Here is an 18,555-nt window from a genome sequence, read left to right on the forward strand (position 1 = left end):
AGGGGGAAAAAAAGTGTGCTGTGGTTACCGATGCAAGCTGCAAGGGTCTGGGCACTATGTAGTTTCAGATTATGGCAGGTAAAGAGAAGGCAATTGCATTTATCACATACTTTAAGGGGGGCAAATGTAAATTACTATGTCATTAAGCAGGGTGCACTGGTAGTAATTTTGGGTCATAGAGAAATGTAGACTTTTGTGATTGGGTGCACAGTTTAAAGTCAAGACAGACTATAGACCCTTGTGGGAGAGATTTACAATCACGAGTCTTGACAGTATTTCATCTAGAAGAAACAGGTAATTGGCTTGCATGAATATTCTTTCGATATAGAGTATTTGTAGTGGACTGTTTGACTAGGTTGGACACTGAGCCCGGGTGACGATCAAGCTCAAGAAGAGGACAATGCCTGGGTGCGAGTGAGTACAAAGGAGGTCATTCAGAAAGAGGAATCGAAGTCTCATCTACAAAATGACTGTTCTCTCAAGTGATCTTAAAATTGAGTAGTTCTTAAAACAAGATTTTTAAGCCAAATTTAGGCCAAATGGTTGGGGGGGAATGAACTTTTAGTTAGAGATGGGTTGTTGCTATGCAGTAATTGTATGGAAGAATTTAGAACGCAACTACTGTGGTGAACTGAAGGGGTGAACAGGATAAAGAAACAGTGATAGCAAGGAAGGGGTGGATTGAAGATCTTCAACGGATGGCGGTGGGGATATCAAAAGTGTTAGTAGTTCCACCAGTTTGCTCCCAAAACCCCGCCCAAAAAAAAAACCTGGATACCTCAAAGACAATTTCTGATAACTTTGACTGCGTTCATGTGGTCCAGGCCTCTTTTTGTTTTGCATGTAGTTCATTTTCCTGTATGGGACTACCTTTCTCTTGTTGGTTGTTAAAAGAGAAAGAAGTGGGGTATTTCTGAACACTTAATCCTGGGATTCAATTCCAGCACGGGAGTTTTGAGGATAGTGGTATTCTGGTCAGTTAGTTAAGAATTGGCTGAGGTGCACAAGAATAAAAGTACCTAAGCCATCTCCTTTGCTCCTTGTTGCACAAATTCTCTTAAAAATTCTGTAATCATCAGGCACATTTGAAAATAATGAAGACTACCTTCTGCCATTAAGGCTTTCGTGAAAAGAGTAATCATCTCTAGGTGAAAAGTATTCATATTGAAAACATCTTTTGCAGACCATACTGCAAGTAATGTATTAAGCAATCTTTCTTTCTCTCCTTTACAGGGAGTACCTATATTATTAAGAATCACAAGTAATTATCTTTGGATCGGGCGAAAAGGGAATGCTAATTATAATGTGTCCTTCCTACAGCCACCAGTACATTTAATTTGAGACAGGGATACAATAAGATTGCAGGCGAAATAGAGGATGGCAACTTTGTTTGTTAGTCACTGTAGCAAGGCATGTGGTCTAGCTGAATGGACTGGTTCCCCAAAAGAAAATCGAGGGAAGAGTAATCTTGAAGTTGGAGCACAGGCAACACAGCAAGTTCTTTCTAGTGACTGTTCAGTAAGATCCTGCAAGAATGCAAAGTTGATGTACCATCAGTTACAGAGGATGTTGATAGGTCCTTGAAGGTCAGATTTTCTTAGGTCAGTCTAGCTACTCAGGTCATTCTTTGAGGTCTAAATTGGTCTGAAAAACAAGCATTAAAATTGAAACACTATGGTCTTATCTCTTGGTAATCTAATCAAGCATCTAATTTCTAATTTAATTTCTAATTTAAAACATTTGTAAAGCGCGGCGTACACCTGTCGGTTTCTTGGCGCTGAGGGAGGGTATTAACTACTGAGACAAAGTGGGAACCGGTGGTAGAGCCGGGAAGTAGAAAGGGTTACGCAGGGAAGGCCTGTTTAAAAAGAAACGTTTTAAGTTCCTTGCGAAAGGATACATAATCGGTAGAAGCACGAAGGTGGTCGGGGAGGGAGTTCCAAAAAGTGGGGGCCAAGGTGGAAAAATTGGACCCACCCCACTTTTTACGCCTGAAGCGTGGAATTTGAAGAAGGGACTTGGTGGAGGATCGAAGATCTCTAGGGGGAGCGTAATCTTTTATGAGTGAAGAAATGAAGACAGGGGCGGTGCCTTGACGGGCCTGGAAAACCATACATGCGGTCTTGAACAGGGAACGTTCCTTAACAGGTAGCCAATGAAGCTCCCTGAGGAGGGGTGTGGAGTGATGGAAGCGTGGAAGACCAAAAACCAGCCGGGCAGCTTGGTTTTGAACCAGCTGTAGCCTCCTTAGGCTATATGCTGGTATGCCATTATAGACGGCGTTGGCATAGTCCAGCCGTGATATCACAAGCGCGGCCATGATCATTTTGAGTGCCTGGGGAGTGAAGAAACGGGAGACAGTGCGAATAGTGCGGAGGGTAAGGAAGCAAGAAGAAACTACAGAACTGATTTGAGAGTGAAGGGTGAGCTGATTATTCATTTTAACCCCCAGTGTTTTCACCGTGGTTGAAGGAGTGGGAGCAGGACCAAGGTTTTGGGGCCAGAAGAGGGGGTTCCAGGGACTGGAAGAACCACCAGTAAGAACCAGCTCGGTCTTGTCCGGGTTCAGCTTGAGGTGGTTGTGGTTCATCCAGTCCCTGATGAATATCATAGTGTGCTGAAAGCTGGAAACAGAGTGGGGGGAAGAAGATAGGTCAAAGATGAGCTGGAGGTCATCCGCGTAGTTATACACGGTGACCTCCAGCTGCTGAAGAGCGAAGATGAGGGGAGAGATGTAAAGATTGAAAAGTAGGGGAGACAAGGAGGAACCCTGGGGGACACCACACGTGACGGGGAGTGGAGTGGTTGTGAAATCTCCTAGCCGGACCGCCTGGGTGCGGTCCCTCAGGAAGGAGGAAAGCCATACCAGGGCGGATCCCTCGATTCCAGCCGCCTTGACACGGGACAGTAGGATGGTATGGTCAACCGTGTCAAAAGCGGCGGAAAGGTCGAGGAGAACCAGCGCCTGGTGTTTGTTATCATCCATACCCTTCCTGAGGTTGTCCAGGACTGATACCACGACTGATTCTGTCGAGTGCCTCGGTCGAAAGCCTGCCTGGCGGGAAGCCAGCCCCCCATTTGCCTCAACATGGGTGCTGAGAGTTGCGGTGACATGGCGCTCCAGCACCTTGCCCAGAAAGGGCAGCAGGGAAATGGGGCGGTAGTTGGCTGAGATGGATGGGTCAGCGCCAGGCTTCTTTAAAATGCTTTAAAAAAGCATGAACCTTCAAACTTCTCATGAGTCGGACTACAATTCAGATTCTTTCCATTCCTGCTTCCGTTCCTCAGACTCATGCTCAACCATCATCTTCTTGGCTTCCCCGTTGCTGTTGCACTCTGGTCTTAATGTAACCTTGCACATTATTTTTGACTCTTCGGTCTTATTTTTTTTTTTTTAACCTGTATCACCGCTTTTTCCAGCATCCACTTCAGTTAAAATATATTCCCTCTAGTTTCTGCTCACACTAACATGTAATTATCCCCTGTTCTGGCCAGTCTAAATTATTGCGCTTTGCCCTTTGCAATTTCCCTACATTTCCTTTCAATTCTCTTAATATAATCAAGAGCTCTGGCATCAAAGTTCTTTTCAAATTTTCTCCTACTGCTGCTCATATCATGGGTTCCCTATAAATCTATCCTTGGCTTGATGTCTTTATCTCTCTAGTCTTAATATTCACCTCCCAACTCTGAAAGTTAATTCAGCAGTTCATTGGTTTATTTCTGCCCTCTATTTGTGGGTTTTGTTTCCACTTGCTCCTTTTATACCCAAGCTTCTGAACTCTCGTTCTCTTTGCACTGCTACCTTCTGTTTTTCTATTCAGTTTTGCTGGATTATACATTAGCCTCAGAATTATAAGAATTGTATCCACCCAACACCGTGTCAGTAAGGAACCATCCAGCATAAAGCGAAAAATTATTATTTCTTTTATTTACAAAGTCTGACCTCTCCGACGATCACCAACAATAAGCATTCCACAATGATCCTTTGTTTGATGAGGTCTGCTTGGGTTTTGAAGCATACTGTGACATCGTTCAGTGGATAGCCTCTTTAAAGAACCAATAGGTCCTGATGTGGGAGAAATCCCTATAAATATATTTTTCCTGTCCTGTAGAGTGCCAAAAAGTCCGAACATCTTGAAAAAATGCTAGGTCATCCATCTTAGCTATCAATAACAATTGGCTTTCCCAGATTCTCCCACTCTTTGCTTACTCAACGTTTTGATCCTCCAACACATCTACGTGCTGCTCTAATGGCAGCACTCTGACAGTCAACTGATGAGTCATAGCCTTTAAGAATGTGTGTAGTAATGGAACAACTAATCTATTCAGGGCTTGATTCCTTCACTCTTCCCTTCCAATAGCCATATGCTAACAATGACAATTTGTTGATGACTTGTGATAAGACATTTTGAGAGCTACAGACTTACACCCATGACTGTCAGGAAACCATCCTTTGCAGGATCTGAATTAACACAGCAGATGAATTAGAAAGCTGATCTAACAGGTGTTAGTATTTCAATTTGATAGCTCTTCACAAAAGGTTCAATTTCCATACGCGGCTGCAGGTCCCATGGACTAATATTGTGTAAACCATGTCCTCTGCTGGGTACGGTTTCTTAAAAATTAAATAAATACTGCTTACACAAAAAAAACACACCAGTACCAATGAGTTACCCTTTCATAGGCAACAGTTTCCAAAAAATAAAAAGGGACTTATTGAGAGTTTAGTAGACATGGTACACCACTAAAAGTTAGATTTGGGATAGGGCGTAGGCACTCCTTTTATTCAAGTTTGCCAGAAACCTTCTCTGTGTAGTTTTGTAGTTTATGATTCCTTCTTTAGCGTGCTGCTCGGTAATTAAGGGCTGCCATTCCCTTAGTTGAACAATTATTTCTGAAATGGTACGTGATAGCACGATCACGACCCTACCTGGCGCACAGCTTTAATTTGGTAATATTTCCTCCTTTTCTATAGTTATCCGATTGTTCCAATTATTCCAACATTCCACAGTTTGTTTTAAATTGTTGAATTTATTTTCAAAAAGCCAACTTTCAAGAAAAACGATCTTTTGCATTCAGATTCATTTCATTTTACTTTATAGCTTTTTTTATAGTTCATATTTTGTATTTAACTTCATACAAGTATATATCTGTAAGGATGATCGTTATGTCCTTCAAATACATCCTTCACTTAATTCATTGGCCCGATGCATTTCGGGACCCTTGTCACTTCCTCAGGGGCCTCTGTAAACAAAAAATTTTTATAAACATTAGTTGTTTCTCACAATTTTCTAGCTACTTAGTTTTTAACCTCTAAACATCAGCCACTATTACTTGAGCTCACCTGGCTCATGCGTGTACATTATGTTACTAGATAATGGTATATCCAGTTTATATTTCCAAATAAACAACAATATCTGTATACTCTTAATGACATTTTCAATGATCTATACAGATCCAATCATCAATATCTGGGTGTTGGTAGCGTCATTAAATAATCACCAGTTCTGTAGCTTTCTCAACCAGCTAGTATTGACATTTTCAATAGTCTATACAGATCCAATCATCAATATCTGGGTATTGGTAACATCATTAAATAATTGCCAATTCTATAACATTCTCATCCTCATGTAAGTGCTTCAATCTGCATAATGCCTGCGGAACATTCTGGTTGAACATAGAGAGTAGTAATGTGTTTTCAATGACTCACCGGTTTGGTGAAACTTGAGCATGTAGACACTATGTTTTGTGCTTTAAACAAACTTCATGTGGATAAAAAATCTGCGTGAAACATGGAAAGGGTTTGTATCAAAAACCTGTAACAATGATAGAACTTGTGCAAAAACTGGCGCAGCTTCGCTATGAAGTTACCTGCTCTTCGTGAGTGGGGCTTCACCGTTTCTGAAAGGAAACGTGATATTCATGTAAGTATACGGAAAACGGGCGAGTGATAGAGTTCACTCTAAATTTAACCTATGGGAGCGTGCAGTTCGAATTGAGCTTACCGGGAACAATGCTTTGGCCTTCTTATATCTTCCAGCGCAGTCTGTAGATCTGTGCTCAATGTCGGCGATCGAGTGATTGTACCGGGTTCACGCTGTTATTTGACTCAGCTGAGTTGTTACTAAGACTGAAAGACGGACTGGAGACTCTGAGTGAGAGTGTCCGCCATCTTGTAGTGTCAAAATTCGTGTCTAAATACACAGGATGTTGCCTTTGTGAGTCGAGCTTCACCGTTTCTAAAGGGAAACGTGGTATTACTGTAAATGTGCGGAAAACGTGCGAGTGAAAGAGTTCACTCTAAATTAAACTGTGGAATCGTATGGGATTACCAAAACTATGCTTTGAATTTTTATATATATCTTCCATCGCTATCTATTAATCTGTGCTGAATGCCGACGATCAAGTTATTGTACCGTGTTCACGCTGATATTTACCTCAGCTGTGATGTTGCTCAAACTAAAAGACGGACTGGAGACTCTAAAAAAGAGTGTCCGCCATCTTGTAGTGTCGAAATTCAAGTCTAGATGCACAGGGTGTTGCCTTATACATGGAAACGGGCATATGAGCGGTGGCTTCAATGACCTAAATTGCTGAACATGAAACCTTGATCTGGAAAAGAAAAAGGAGCTCGGAAGAAATATATATATGTAGTTTAAAGGATTTTACCCAATGATGTGGTGTATTAGTATAAATGTTAGAGTTCATTGCCACTTGTTATCACGTTACAAAACACACAGTTTATCAACAAATATTTTCACATTGAAATGTTCACAGAAAACATGCAAGGTCTAATTTATCATTTAACCCTAACGGTTCCATCGTTTGAAATTTCTTAATTAACATTACTTCTCTTTGAGATAGCAGTTTCCTACTGTCCATTCCTTCTCGTATTTCAATTTTTTCCACAGCCATGAATCTTACTTGAGAAATGTTATGGTTATGGCTTATCCAGTGAGCTGCCAGGTTTGATTTGGTGTTCTTATTCCGGATCATACTTTTGTGCTCGCCAATTCTGATTTTCAGTTTTCTTTCGGTTTTCCCGATGTACATGAGTCCACATGGACATTTGATACAATACAGTACAAAACTTGAGTTACAATCCGCTGTGAATTTTAAACTTATTTTCTCCCCTGTTCTTGGATGGGTCACAAAATTTTGTTGTATCACATTGTTGCAGTGTACACAATTATTGCATTTACGCATTCCTTTATGGTTGGTGTCACTTGGTTTCGTCCTTACTTTCAGAAATTCCTGCAGATTGCGACTTCTTGTGTACGCAAAGATTGGTTTAGATTGAAATAAATTTTTAAGATCCTCGTCATTTTGTAGTAGTTCCCACCTTTTTGTGATTATTTTTCTGATGTTAATTGCTCGGGTGGAGAATTTAGACACAAATACATTGCGATTGGTGCTGTTTGTTTTGCTTTTACTGATCAGTAAACTTTCTCGCTTTATTGAATTTATTCGAGTTGCAGCTTGTTCTATACAGGAGTTTGGATAACCCCGTTCCATGAATTTTTTCCTCAATCTTTGTAGATCCTCTTCATGGGCCGTTGGGGTTGAACAGATTCTTTTGCTTCTCAGCATTTGTGAAAAAGGAAGGTTGTCAATTAATCTGGGAGAATGGAAACTTTGGTACAATAAAGTGTTATTTCTGTCTGTTGGTTTTATATACGTTTGGGTTGCTAGTTCCATGCTTTTTTTCGTTATTTTGACGTCCAAGAATGTAATTTCTGTGGAGCTGATGGAGTGTGTAAATTTGATCCTTGGGTTTCTTTCGTTAAGTTCTGCTATGTTTTGTTCTAAGGCTGTTTGAGAGTTATTCCAAATCAGAAATATATCGTCAATGAATCTCTTGTAGAGAATGAGATGTTTTGACCATTGAACTTGAGATAAAATGTATGATTCCTCGAACTGTGCCATGAAGATGTTAGCAAACGTTGGTGCTCCCCCAAATCCCATACTTGTTCTGCTTATTTGTAGGAAGAAATCATCCTGAAATCGGAAGTAGCTATGTTGCAGGCAAAAGGTTAAAAGTTCTAATATGAAAACCTTATTAGCTCCCAGCTCATCCATTTGTAGCAATGCCCATTCGGTGGCTTCAATTCCTTCTTTGAGGGGGATTGACGTGTACAAAGCGGTCACGTCTATTGTACACATTAACCATTGTTGACTGTCTGTTAGATCCAGTTGATTTAATTGGTTCAAAAAGTCAGTGGTGTCTTTGACATTCGTTTGCCAGTTTAGAACAAATTTTTGAAGAAAGAAATCTATGTAGGTTCCAAGTGGTTCAAAGAGAGACTCTATTCCTGACACGATTGGTCTGAAGGGGGGATTATACAAGTTCTTGTGCACTTTTGGGAGCATGTACATGTGGGGTCTTTTTGGGTTTTGCTTGGTTAAGAATTGTGCTGTTTTCCCCGATATCCAATCCATCTCTTTAGCATGTTGCAAAAATTTTTCTAAAGTTGCACTGACTTCTGTGGTTGGGTCTTTATCCAAAAGCAAATATGTGGTTTCATCGGCTAGATGTTCTTTGACCTTTTTGTTGTAGTGTTCAGTATCCATTACTATAAGTGCTCCACCTTTGTCAGCTCTTTGAAATGTAAGTTCTCCCATTTTAGACAAATTTTGTAGTATACTTTTTTCTTTCTTAGAGAAATTGGAACTTTTGGTGGTCTGAAAATTAAGTTTATGGATATCTAAAAGAACCAGTTTTTCAAACAGATCTATGGTTTTGTGAGATACCGGTGCTATATATGTGCTTTTTGATTTGAATTCCACATATTCTTTAACTTCGGGTTGTTCTTTCTCTGTGATCACATTGGTGAAGAAGTGCCTTAATCGGATGTTTCTCATAAATTTGTATAATGAAATTTCTGTTTCCGCTAGATTAGTGTGGTATGTGGGGACGAATGACGTTCCTTTATTTAAAACTTGCATCTGTTCTTTTGTCAGTTGAGTCGATGAGATGTTAATAACTATGTTTTCCCGCTCCGGAGATTTGGTTTGGTGATTTCTTTTGTTTTGGCTTCTCCTGGTTTTGGTTGGTTTCCACTTGGTTTGGCTATGGGTTCGGGTGGTTTCGCTGGTTGTTGACCTTGTTCTAAAACTTTTTTAGAACAAGGTCAACAACCAGCGAAACCACCCGAACCCATAGCCAACCAAAACCAGGAGAAGCCAAAACAAAAGAAATCACCAAACCAAATCTCCGGAGCGGGAAAACATAGTTATTAACATCTCATCGACTCAACTGACAAAAGAACAGATGCAAGTTTTAAATAAAGGAACGTCATTCGTCCCCACATACCACACTAATCTAGCGGAAACAGAAATTTCATTATACAAATTTATGAGAAACATCCGATTAAGGCACTTCTTCACCAATGTGATCACAGAGAAAGAACAACCAGAAGTTAAAGAATATGTGGAATTCAAATCAAAAAGCACATATGTAGCACCGGTATCTCACAAAACCATAGATCTGTTTGAAAAACTGGTTCTTTTAGATATCCATAAACTTAATTTTCAGACCACCAAAAGTTCCAATTTCTCTAAGAAAGAAAAAAGTATACTACAAAATTTGTCTAAAATGGGAGAACTTACATTTCAAAGAGCTGACAAAGGTGGAGCACTTATAGTAATGGATACTGAACACTACAACAAAAAGGTCAAAGAACATCTAGCCGATGAAACCACATATTTGCTTTTGGATAAAGACCCAACCACAGAAGTCAGTGCAACTTTAGAAAAATTTTTGCAACATGCTAAAGAGATGGATTGGATATCGGGGAAAACAGTACAATTCTTAACCAAGCAAAACCCAAAAAGACCCCACATGTACATGCTCCCAAAAGTGCACAAGAACTTGTATAATCCCCCCTTCAGACCAATCGTGTCAGGAATAGAGTCTCTCTTTGAACCACTTGGAACCTACATAGATTTCTTTCTTCAAAAATTTGTTCTAAACTGGCAAACGAATGTCAAAGACACCACTGACTTTTTGAACCAATTAAATCAACTGGATCTAACAGACAGTCAACAATGGTTAATGTGTACAATAGACGTGACCGCTTTGTACACGTCAATCCCCCTCAAAGAAGGAATTGAAGCCACCGAATGGGCATTGCTACAAATGGATGAGCTGGGAGCTAATAAGGTTTTCATATTAGAACTTTTAACCTTTTGCCTGCAACATAGCTACTTCCGATTTCAGGATGATTTCTTCCTACAAATAAGCGGAACAAGTATGGGATTTGGGGGAGCACCAACGTTTGCTAACATCTTCATGGCACAGTTCGAGGAATCATACATTTTATCTCAAGTTCAATGGTCAAAACATCTCATTCTCTACAAGAGATTCATTGACGATATATTTCTGATTTGGAATAACTCTCAAACAGCCTTAGAACAAAACATAGCAGAACTTAACGAAAGAAACCCAAGGATCAAATTTACACACTCCATCAGCTCCACAGAAATTACATTCTTGGACGTCAAAATAACGAAAAAAAGCATGGAACTAGCAACCCAAACGTATATAAAACCAACAGACAGAAATAACACTTTATTGTACCAAAGTTTCCATTCTCCCAGATTAATTGACAACCTTCCTTTTTCACAAATGCTGAGAAGCAAAAGAATCTGTTCAACCCCAACGGCCCATGAAGAGGATCTACAAAGATTGAGGAAAAAATTCATGGAACGGGGTTATCCAAACTCCTGTATAGAACAAGCTGCAACTCGAATAAATTCAATAAAGCGAGAAAGTTTACTGATCAGTAAAAGCAAAACAAACAGCACCAATCGCAATGTATTTGTGTCTAAATTCTCCACCCGAGCAATTAACATCAGAAAAATAATCACAAAAAGGTGGGAACTACTACAAAATGACGAGGATCTTAAAAATTTATTTCAATCTAAACCAATCTTTGCGTACACAAGAAGTCGCAATCTGCAGGAATTTCTGAAAGTAAGGACGAAACCAAGTGACACCAACCATAAAGGAATGCGTAAATGCAATAATTGTGTACACTGCAACAATGTGATACAACAAAATTTTGTGACCCATCCAAGAACAGGGGAGAAAATAAGTTTAAAATTCACAGCGGATTGTAACTCAAGTTTTGTACTGTATTGTATCAAATGTCCATGTGGACTCATGTACATCGGGAAAACCGAAAGAAAACTGAAAATCAGAATTGGCGAGCACAAAAGTATGATCCGGAATAAGAACACCAAATCAAACCTGGCAGCTCACTGGATAAGCCATAACCATAACATTTCTCAAGTAAGATTCATGGCTGTGGAAAAAATTGAAATACGAGAAGGAATGGACAGTAGGAAACTGCTATCTCAAAGAGAAGTAATGTTAATTAAGAAATTTCAAACGATGGAACCGTTAGGGTTAAATGATAAATTAGACCTTGCATGTTTTCTGTGAACATTTCAATGTGAAAATATTTGTTGATAAACTGTGTGTTTTGTAACGTGATAACAAGTGGCAATGAACTCTAACATTTATACTAATACACCACATCATTGGGTAAAATCCTTTAAACTACATATATATATTTCTTCCGAGCTCCTTTTTCTTTTCCAGATCAAGGTTTCATGTTCAGCAATTTAGGTCATTGAAGCCACCGCTCATATGCCCGTTTCCATGTATAAGGCAACACCCTGTGCATCTAGACTTGAATTTCGACACTACAAGATGGCGGACACTCTTTTTTAGAGTCTCCAGTCCGTCTTTTAGTTTGAGCAACAACACAGCTGAGGTAAATATCAGCGTGAACACGGTACAATAACTTGATCGTCGGCATTCAGCACAGATTAATAGATAGCGATGGAAGATATATATAAAAATTCAAAGCATAGTTTTGGTAATCCCATACGATTCCACAGTTTAATTTAGAGTGAACTCTTTCACTCGCACGTTTTCCGCACATTTACAGTAATACCACGTTTCCCTTTAGAAACGGTGAAGCTCGACTCACAAAGGCAACATCCTGTGTATTTAGACACGAATTTTGACACTACAAGATGGCGGACACTCTCACTCAGAGTCTCCAGTCCGTCTTTCAGTCTTAGTAACAACTCAGCTGAGTCAAATAACAGCGTGAACCCGGTACAATCACTCGATCGCCGACATTGAGCACAGATCTACAGACTGCGCTGGAAGATATAAGAAGGCCAAAGCATTGTTCCCGGTAAGCTCAATTCGAACTGCACGCTCCCATAGGTTAAATTTAGAGTGAACTCTATCACTCGCCCGTTTTCCGTATACTTACATGAATATCACGTTTCCTTTCAGAAACGGTGAAGCCCCACTCACGAAGAGCAGGTAACTTCATAGCGAAGCTGCGCCAGTTTTTGCACAAGTTCTATCATTGTTACAGGTTTTTGATACAAACCCTTTCCATGTTTCACGCAGATTTTTAATCCACATGAAGTTTGTTTAAAGCACAAAACATAGTGTCTACATGCTCAAGTTTCACCAAACCGGTGAGTCATTGAAAACACATTACTACTCTCTATGTTCAACCAGAATGTTCCGCAGGCATTATGCAGATTGAAGCACTTACATGAGGATGAGAATGTTATAGAATTGGCAATTATTTAATGATGTTACCAATACCCAGATATTGATGATTGGATCTGTATAGACTATTGAAAATGTCAATACTAGCTGGTTGAGAAAGCTACAGAACTGGTGATTATTTAATGACGCTACCAACACCCAGATATTGATGATTGGATCTGTATAGATCATTGAAAATGTCATTAAGAGTATACAGATATTGTTGTTTATTTGGAAATATAAACTGGATATACCATTATCTAGTAACATAATGTACACGCATGAGCCAGGTGAGCTCAAGTAATAGTGGCTGATGTTTAGAGGTTAAAAACTAAGTAGCTAGAAAATTGTGAGAAACAACTAATGTTTATAAAAAATTTTTGTTTACAGAGGCCCCTGAGGAAGGGACAAGGGTCCCGAAATGCATCGGGCCAATGAATTAAGTGAAGGATGTATTTGAAGGACATAACGATCATCCTTACAGATATATACTTGTATGAAGTTAAATACAAAATATGAACTATAAAAAAAGCTATAAAGTAAAATGAAATGAATCTGAATGCAAAAGATCGTTTTTCTTGAAAGTTGGCTTTTTGAAAATAAATTCAACAATTTAAAACTAAACTGTGGAATGTTGGAATAATTGGAACAATCGGATAACTATAGAAAAGGAGGAAATATTACCAAATTAAAGCTGTGCGCCAGGTAGGGTCGTGATCGTGCTATCACGTACCATTTCAGACACCACTAAAAGTGGCAGATGTCCTGTCTGCCGTAGTACAATTATAGTCAAGAACACTCTAAATATGACTCCTGGGACATTCCCCACGTTTTAGGGGTGTGCCCTGTCTGCCAAACTCTAAATAAGCACAAAGAACAGAATGACTAATATTCTCTAGACCCAAGTAGCTTGTCCAAATATTCTTCGAGGCCTCCTTTGTCATTGCTTGCACAAGTCACTAACTTCATTACCACCATTTTTGTGTGTTAGTTTAACCAGTTTATCTTCAGAAGGATCAACAAACTATATTGACATCAATGGGATGCCTCATCCTTGGCCCAAGGCACTAAAGCTAAACGGATATAAGTAGATTTCAAGGTTGGCTGACTTTCAACAAATAATGGTTGGTGTCCAAGGACTTGGGACAAGGTTTGGCCAATTACCTCTAAAGTGGATGGTGACGTTAACAGATGGTACTATTGTTTCCTCTTCAGAGGCACATTTCATGTGACCTCTCAAATTCACATATTATAATTGTCATATAGAAGAATAAAGCTACATGCAGATCCATGAAAGTTAAGATCTTTGATGTTTGTATCCTACTCTAAGCAGGTTTTTTTATTTGCATGCACATGGGTCTATCCGTGAAAATGTAGATTTTGTGCAAACCACTACTGAACTTCGAAAACTGATTATGCACTTTTTAGCCTTCATTTTCATGCTCCACAGGGGCAACAGGTTCTAGGAGTTGCTATTAGCAAAGTCCATAGGCTGTAAATCTTAAAATACACAGATTTCATGTTCTTGATCATCAGGTATCTGAATAACAAAGATTTAAATAAAAAATAAAATATGACCCAACTTCCTCACTGTTTAAAATGCTCCCACCATATACTACTTTTTGTTTCAACTGCGCTCAGGTTCAATGTGTATTATGTAAAGAATGAAGTAGCAACAAGTTTTGAAATGAAAAAGATGGTAGATAAAAATTGGAAAACAAGGAGTTGTATTAACTAGAATGCTAGAGTTGCAATAAACACCATCCAAATATGTTTATATACAATGTCCACACTTTTAAACGTAACTATATTGGAGTGCAAGATGGCAGAAGAATACAGAGTATGTGAATTTTGAAGTAACAGATCTGTGCCGTTTTGTTTCAGAAAGGTAAGTTGCCAGGAAATACAATCCACAAACAAGCATCGGCAAAGCCAACAGGTCTCACCTTTTGGCTGCCAATGCAGAACTGTTGGCTTTGCCAATTGTGTTTGACGATGTTTATCTAAAAAAGAAAAAAAAAGGAGTTTTGGAAAAACTGTAATGTAGGAGTCCAATGAATTTACTTTTCTAAGATCAACAAAATCACTTGTTATTGTAATTGGTGTTAGCTGCCTTTGCTAAGTTAAATGATGTTGATGTGAACTAATTAAATGACATTACCACCTACGAGTCAATGAAACTCAATCAGTTACAGTTTGTTTCCCGATGAAGCTGCACGGTTCAGCAAACTCAGTGCCAGGCAGATAAGAGCACTCAAAATTAAAATTTGACTGGTATAACTACTAAATGATTAAGGGCGATAAGCAGTTGTGTGAGGTGGCATGATTAATGGTTGCAAAAAACCTACTACTGCATGAAAACACAGGTATAATCATGACTATAAATTGAGCAGCAAGCCCTATTGTATAAACCATTATAATGATTTCTACTAGATAAGTTTCATTATGAAATAAAATATTTGCACAAATTGATTTCAGTATCTTTATACACAATTACTTGAAGTTATGCAAACAGCAGTGTAGGCAATAGGGGCTGCACCAGTGTATTTAATTCTCATATATGTATAGTAGAGATGCTCAACTTCCCATGACCCCACCGCTAAGAAGTCACAAATATAACAGAAAAAACTTTCTCTCAAAGTAATTAGGTTCTGAAAAGGAGCATACAATTGAACGCAATACCTTCATTATGCACAAACAAGTAATTAAAAAATGTTCCCCCCCAAATTATAAAAAAGGTTATGGGATCCACAAAATACATGCAAATATAGATTGCAAGGAGTCTTGAGATTTCTTATCTTCAATTATTCTTTAATTGTAGTCAAAAGTATCAGCCCAGACATAAACTTTTGAATAATTTGGGAAAAAAAGATGTTTCATAAATGACATGCTTGTGCATATTTAATGAAGGCATTACGTTCAATTGTATGCTCCTTTTCAGAACCTAATATCTTTACACACAATTCTAAGTTTTGTTATAGAGTGTATTTCTTTATATGTAGTAAACACAGACCACACCGGATACTGAGCTTCCGAAGTAAGATTTTAAAAACTATCTTGAATGTGCAAAATACAAATGCTGAAATAAAGCAAGAAATATATGTTGACTCATATGCCCTTTAAAATAAAGAATACAAGAGCCAGTCACATAAATATTTAACAAGCTACAGTTTAAAATATGTTGAATTCCTAATTGATTAGTTTATGAAAAACTCAAGTGTGTTTTGAGGTTTGGTTCTGCCTGCTTTGCCCTGTGGTGCTGGTTGCTAACCATTCAAAGATGGCGCCTGCTGTGCATGTTGCAAGGCAGAACCCTTATTTGTGACTAATACATAATCATTGAAATAGGTGCTCGTTCTGGTCGCTTACATTTCTGCTAACCGGCCCCAAATAAAATAACAGTATTATTTAGAGCAGGATCTTCAAAGTGAGGACCAGGTGCAATGTGAACAGACTGCGTGACGAAGGAGTTCCCCGAAAGAGTAAGTGTAGAAGACGGTCTGCTTGTGAAGCAGTAAGCGCCATGCCGCCCAAAGACACCCCATCATCTATGAATAGTGAGCAGTAACAACCTTTATGTCCACGGCCGTGAAGCCAAATGCTTTCACATGAAACTAATATACCTAGAGCTCATATTAAGCGCTCCGATACCTTTGGGTCGAGTTTGCGATGCAGGGGAAAGAAATACCAGGCACAAGGGGGAGTGGGGGGGGGAGGAAAAAAAAATAGTACCTTAATAACACGAGCAGTAGACAACCTCGAATTAAGTTGAACTAATCCTTGCTTCGTCCATGCTTCACTTGAAGGAAAGGACCTGATGCATGGCATGTGGTGCAGCAAAGAAGAGTGAAGATTAGGTGAACCAATCATAAGTAATGGGCGGACTCCAAGCCCTTTACTGTATACAATACCCTTTGCAGCAACAGCGCATGTATGCTGTTAGGACAGACCTAACGATACGTTGGCATATCTGTCAGTCACGCTATACACCCAAGGAATTCAGTTTGTCAGTCATATGATCAAATTCAAACTTTCAATATTCACAAAAGCATATACAGGAGACCAAAGTACCAGCATCTTACAGTAAGCTCGTTCAGTTTATCTTCCAACTTGGACTTTTCCTCAACAAGCTCCTTGTCTGCTGCAGGAGGAATGTCAGCTTTTTGTTCATTTGGACTCCGACTTTGGTCTTCAGAGCTTGGTCCATTGCTTTTTTGTTTAGTTGCTGTACAAAGTAACCGTGGACACGATCTAAAACCAAATGAAACAGAACATAGAAACAAGTTACGATGATCCAGAAGTTGTCTCAATGCCACTTGGATTCACTTTACAGTTCTTTCACCTTCATAAAGCTGAAGCAGATAAGCTCACTGGATCACAGGATCCAACATAGACAATGCAGCATCTTTCATTACTCATAAGAGAAAGCAGTATATGTATATTGCTTCTGTTTTAGTACTCAATTTTATGGGGTTGAGCATGCATACATTATATATTTTTGCACAATTGTTTAGTGCACAACACAAGCTAGTGTAACTCTTTATGCTTAATAAAGAAGACCTGCCGCACCCTCGAGAAAGCCTGGCTCCTCGACCGGACCACTGACAACATGAACGCCCTCAAACACGCCACCCGCAAGCACCACCAGCTCATCCGCACCACCAAGAAGAAATCACTGAAGGATCGACTGGAAGACAACGCACACGACAGCAAGTAACTCTTCAGCATCGTCAAGGAGTTCTCCAACCCCAGCACCGGCAACAACGACATCACCCCCTCACAAGATCTCTGCAACTCCCTCGCCTCGCTCTTCCACCACAAGATTGCCGACATCCACAACAGCTTCGGCGCACCATCCACGCACCCAACCGCAGAACCAACGCACCCCACCGCCACCCTCCGCACCTGGACCACGGTGACCACCGAAGACACAGCCCGCACGATGAACACCATCCACTCCGGATCTCCGACTGCCCCCTGCCCCCACCACGTCTTCAACAAGGCCGACTCCACCATCGCACCACAACTCCGAGACGTCATCAACACCTCCTTCGACACCGCCACCTTCCCGGAGAGCTGGAAGCACACTGAGCTCAGCGCCCTACTGAAGAAACCAACAGCGGACCCCACCGACCTCAAGAACTTCCGCCCCATCTCGCTCCTCCCTTTTCCTGCCAAAGTCATCGAGAAGATCGCCAACAGACAACTTGCCGCCTTCCTCGAGACGAATGGATGCCTCGACCCCTCGCAGTCCGGTTTCAGAGCCAACCACAGCACCGAGACCCCCCTCATTGCAGCCACCGACGACATCCGAGCCCTCTCGACAACGGGGAAACAGCGGCACTCATCCTCCTGGACCTCTCAGCAGCGTTCGACACGGTCTGCCACCGCACCCTAGTCCAACGCCTCAGCAACACCGGCATCCAGGAGAAGGCACTGGAGTGGATCATCTCATTCCTCGCCGGAAGAACACAGAGTCCGCCTCCCCCCGTTTCGATCCGAGGCCACCGAAGTCATCTGCGGCGTCCCGCAAGGATCATCACTCAGCCCCACCCTCTTCAACGTCTACATGAGACCTCTTGCTGCCATCGCACGCCAACACAACCTCAACATCATCTCCTACGCCGACGACACCCAGCTGATCCTCTCCCTCACCAGAGACCCCGACACCGCCAGAACCAGCCTCCACGAAGGGATGAAAGACGTCGCCGAGTGGATGAAGAACAGCCGCCTGAAACTGAACTCAGACAAGACGGAAGTCCTCATCCTGGGACCATCACCCTCCGCCTGGGACGACTCCTGGTGGCCCCCAGCCCTGGGCACCGCCCCAAACCTACAGACCACGCACGCAACCTGGGCTTCATCCCGGACTCCTCCCTCTCGATGACCAGACAAGTCAACGCCGTCTCCTCTTCATGCTTTCACACCCTCCGCATGCTTCGCAAGATCTTCCGTTGGATCCCGACCGAAAC

At 40.6% G+C, this 18,555-nt stretch overlaps 1 protein-coding gene across 1 annotated transcript in view; it reads right to left on the reverse strand.

The window, feature by feature from the left end:
• GRPEL1 (GrpE like 1, mitochondrial) overlaps positions 1-18,555 on the reverse strand; it is a 125,973-nt gene that overhangs the window by 61,757 nt on the left and 45,661 nt on the right. The window contains exon 2 of the mRNA XM_078678519.1: positions 16,666-16,834. Coding sequence (XP_078534645.1) covers positions 16,666-16,834 — 169 coding nt within the window. The remainder of the gene's footprint in view (positions 1-16,665; positions 16,835-18,555) is intronic.

This window comes from Lissotriton helveticus, chromosome 2_2 (genome assembly GCF_964261635.1).
Source record: "Lissotriton helveticus chromosome 2_2, aLisHel1.1, whole genome shotgun sequence".
NCBI lineage: Eukaryota > Metazoa > Chordata > Amphibia > Caudata > Salamandridae > Lissotriton > Lissotriton helveticus.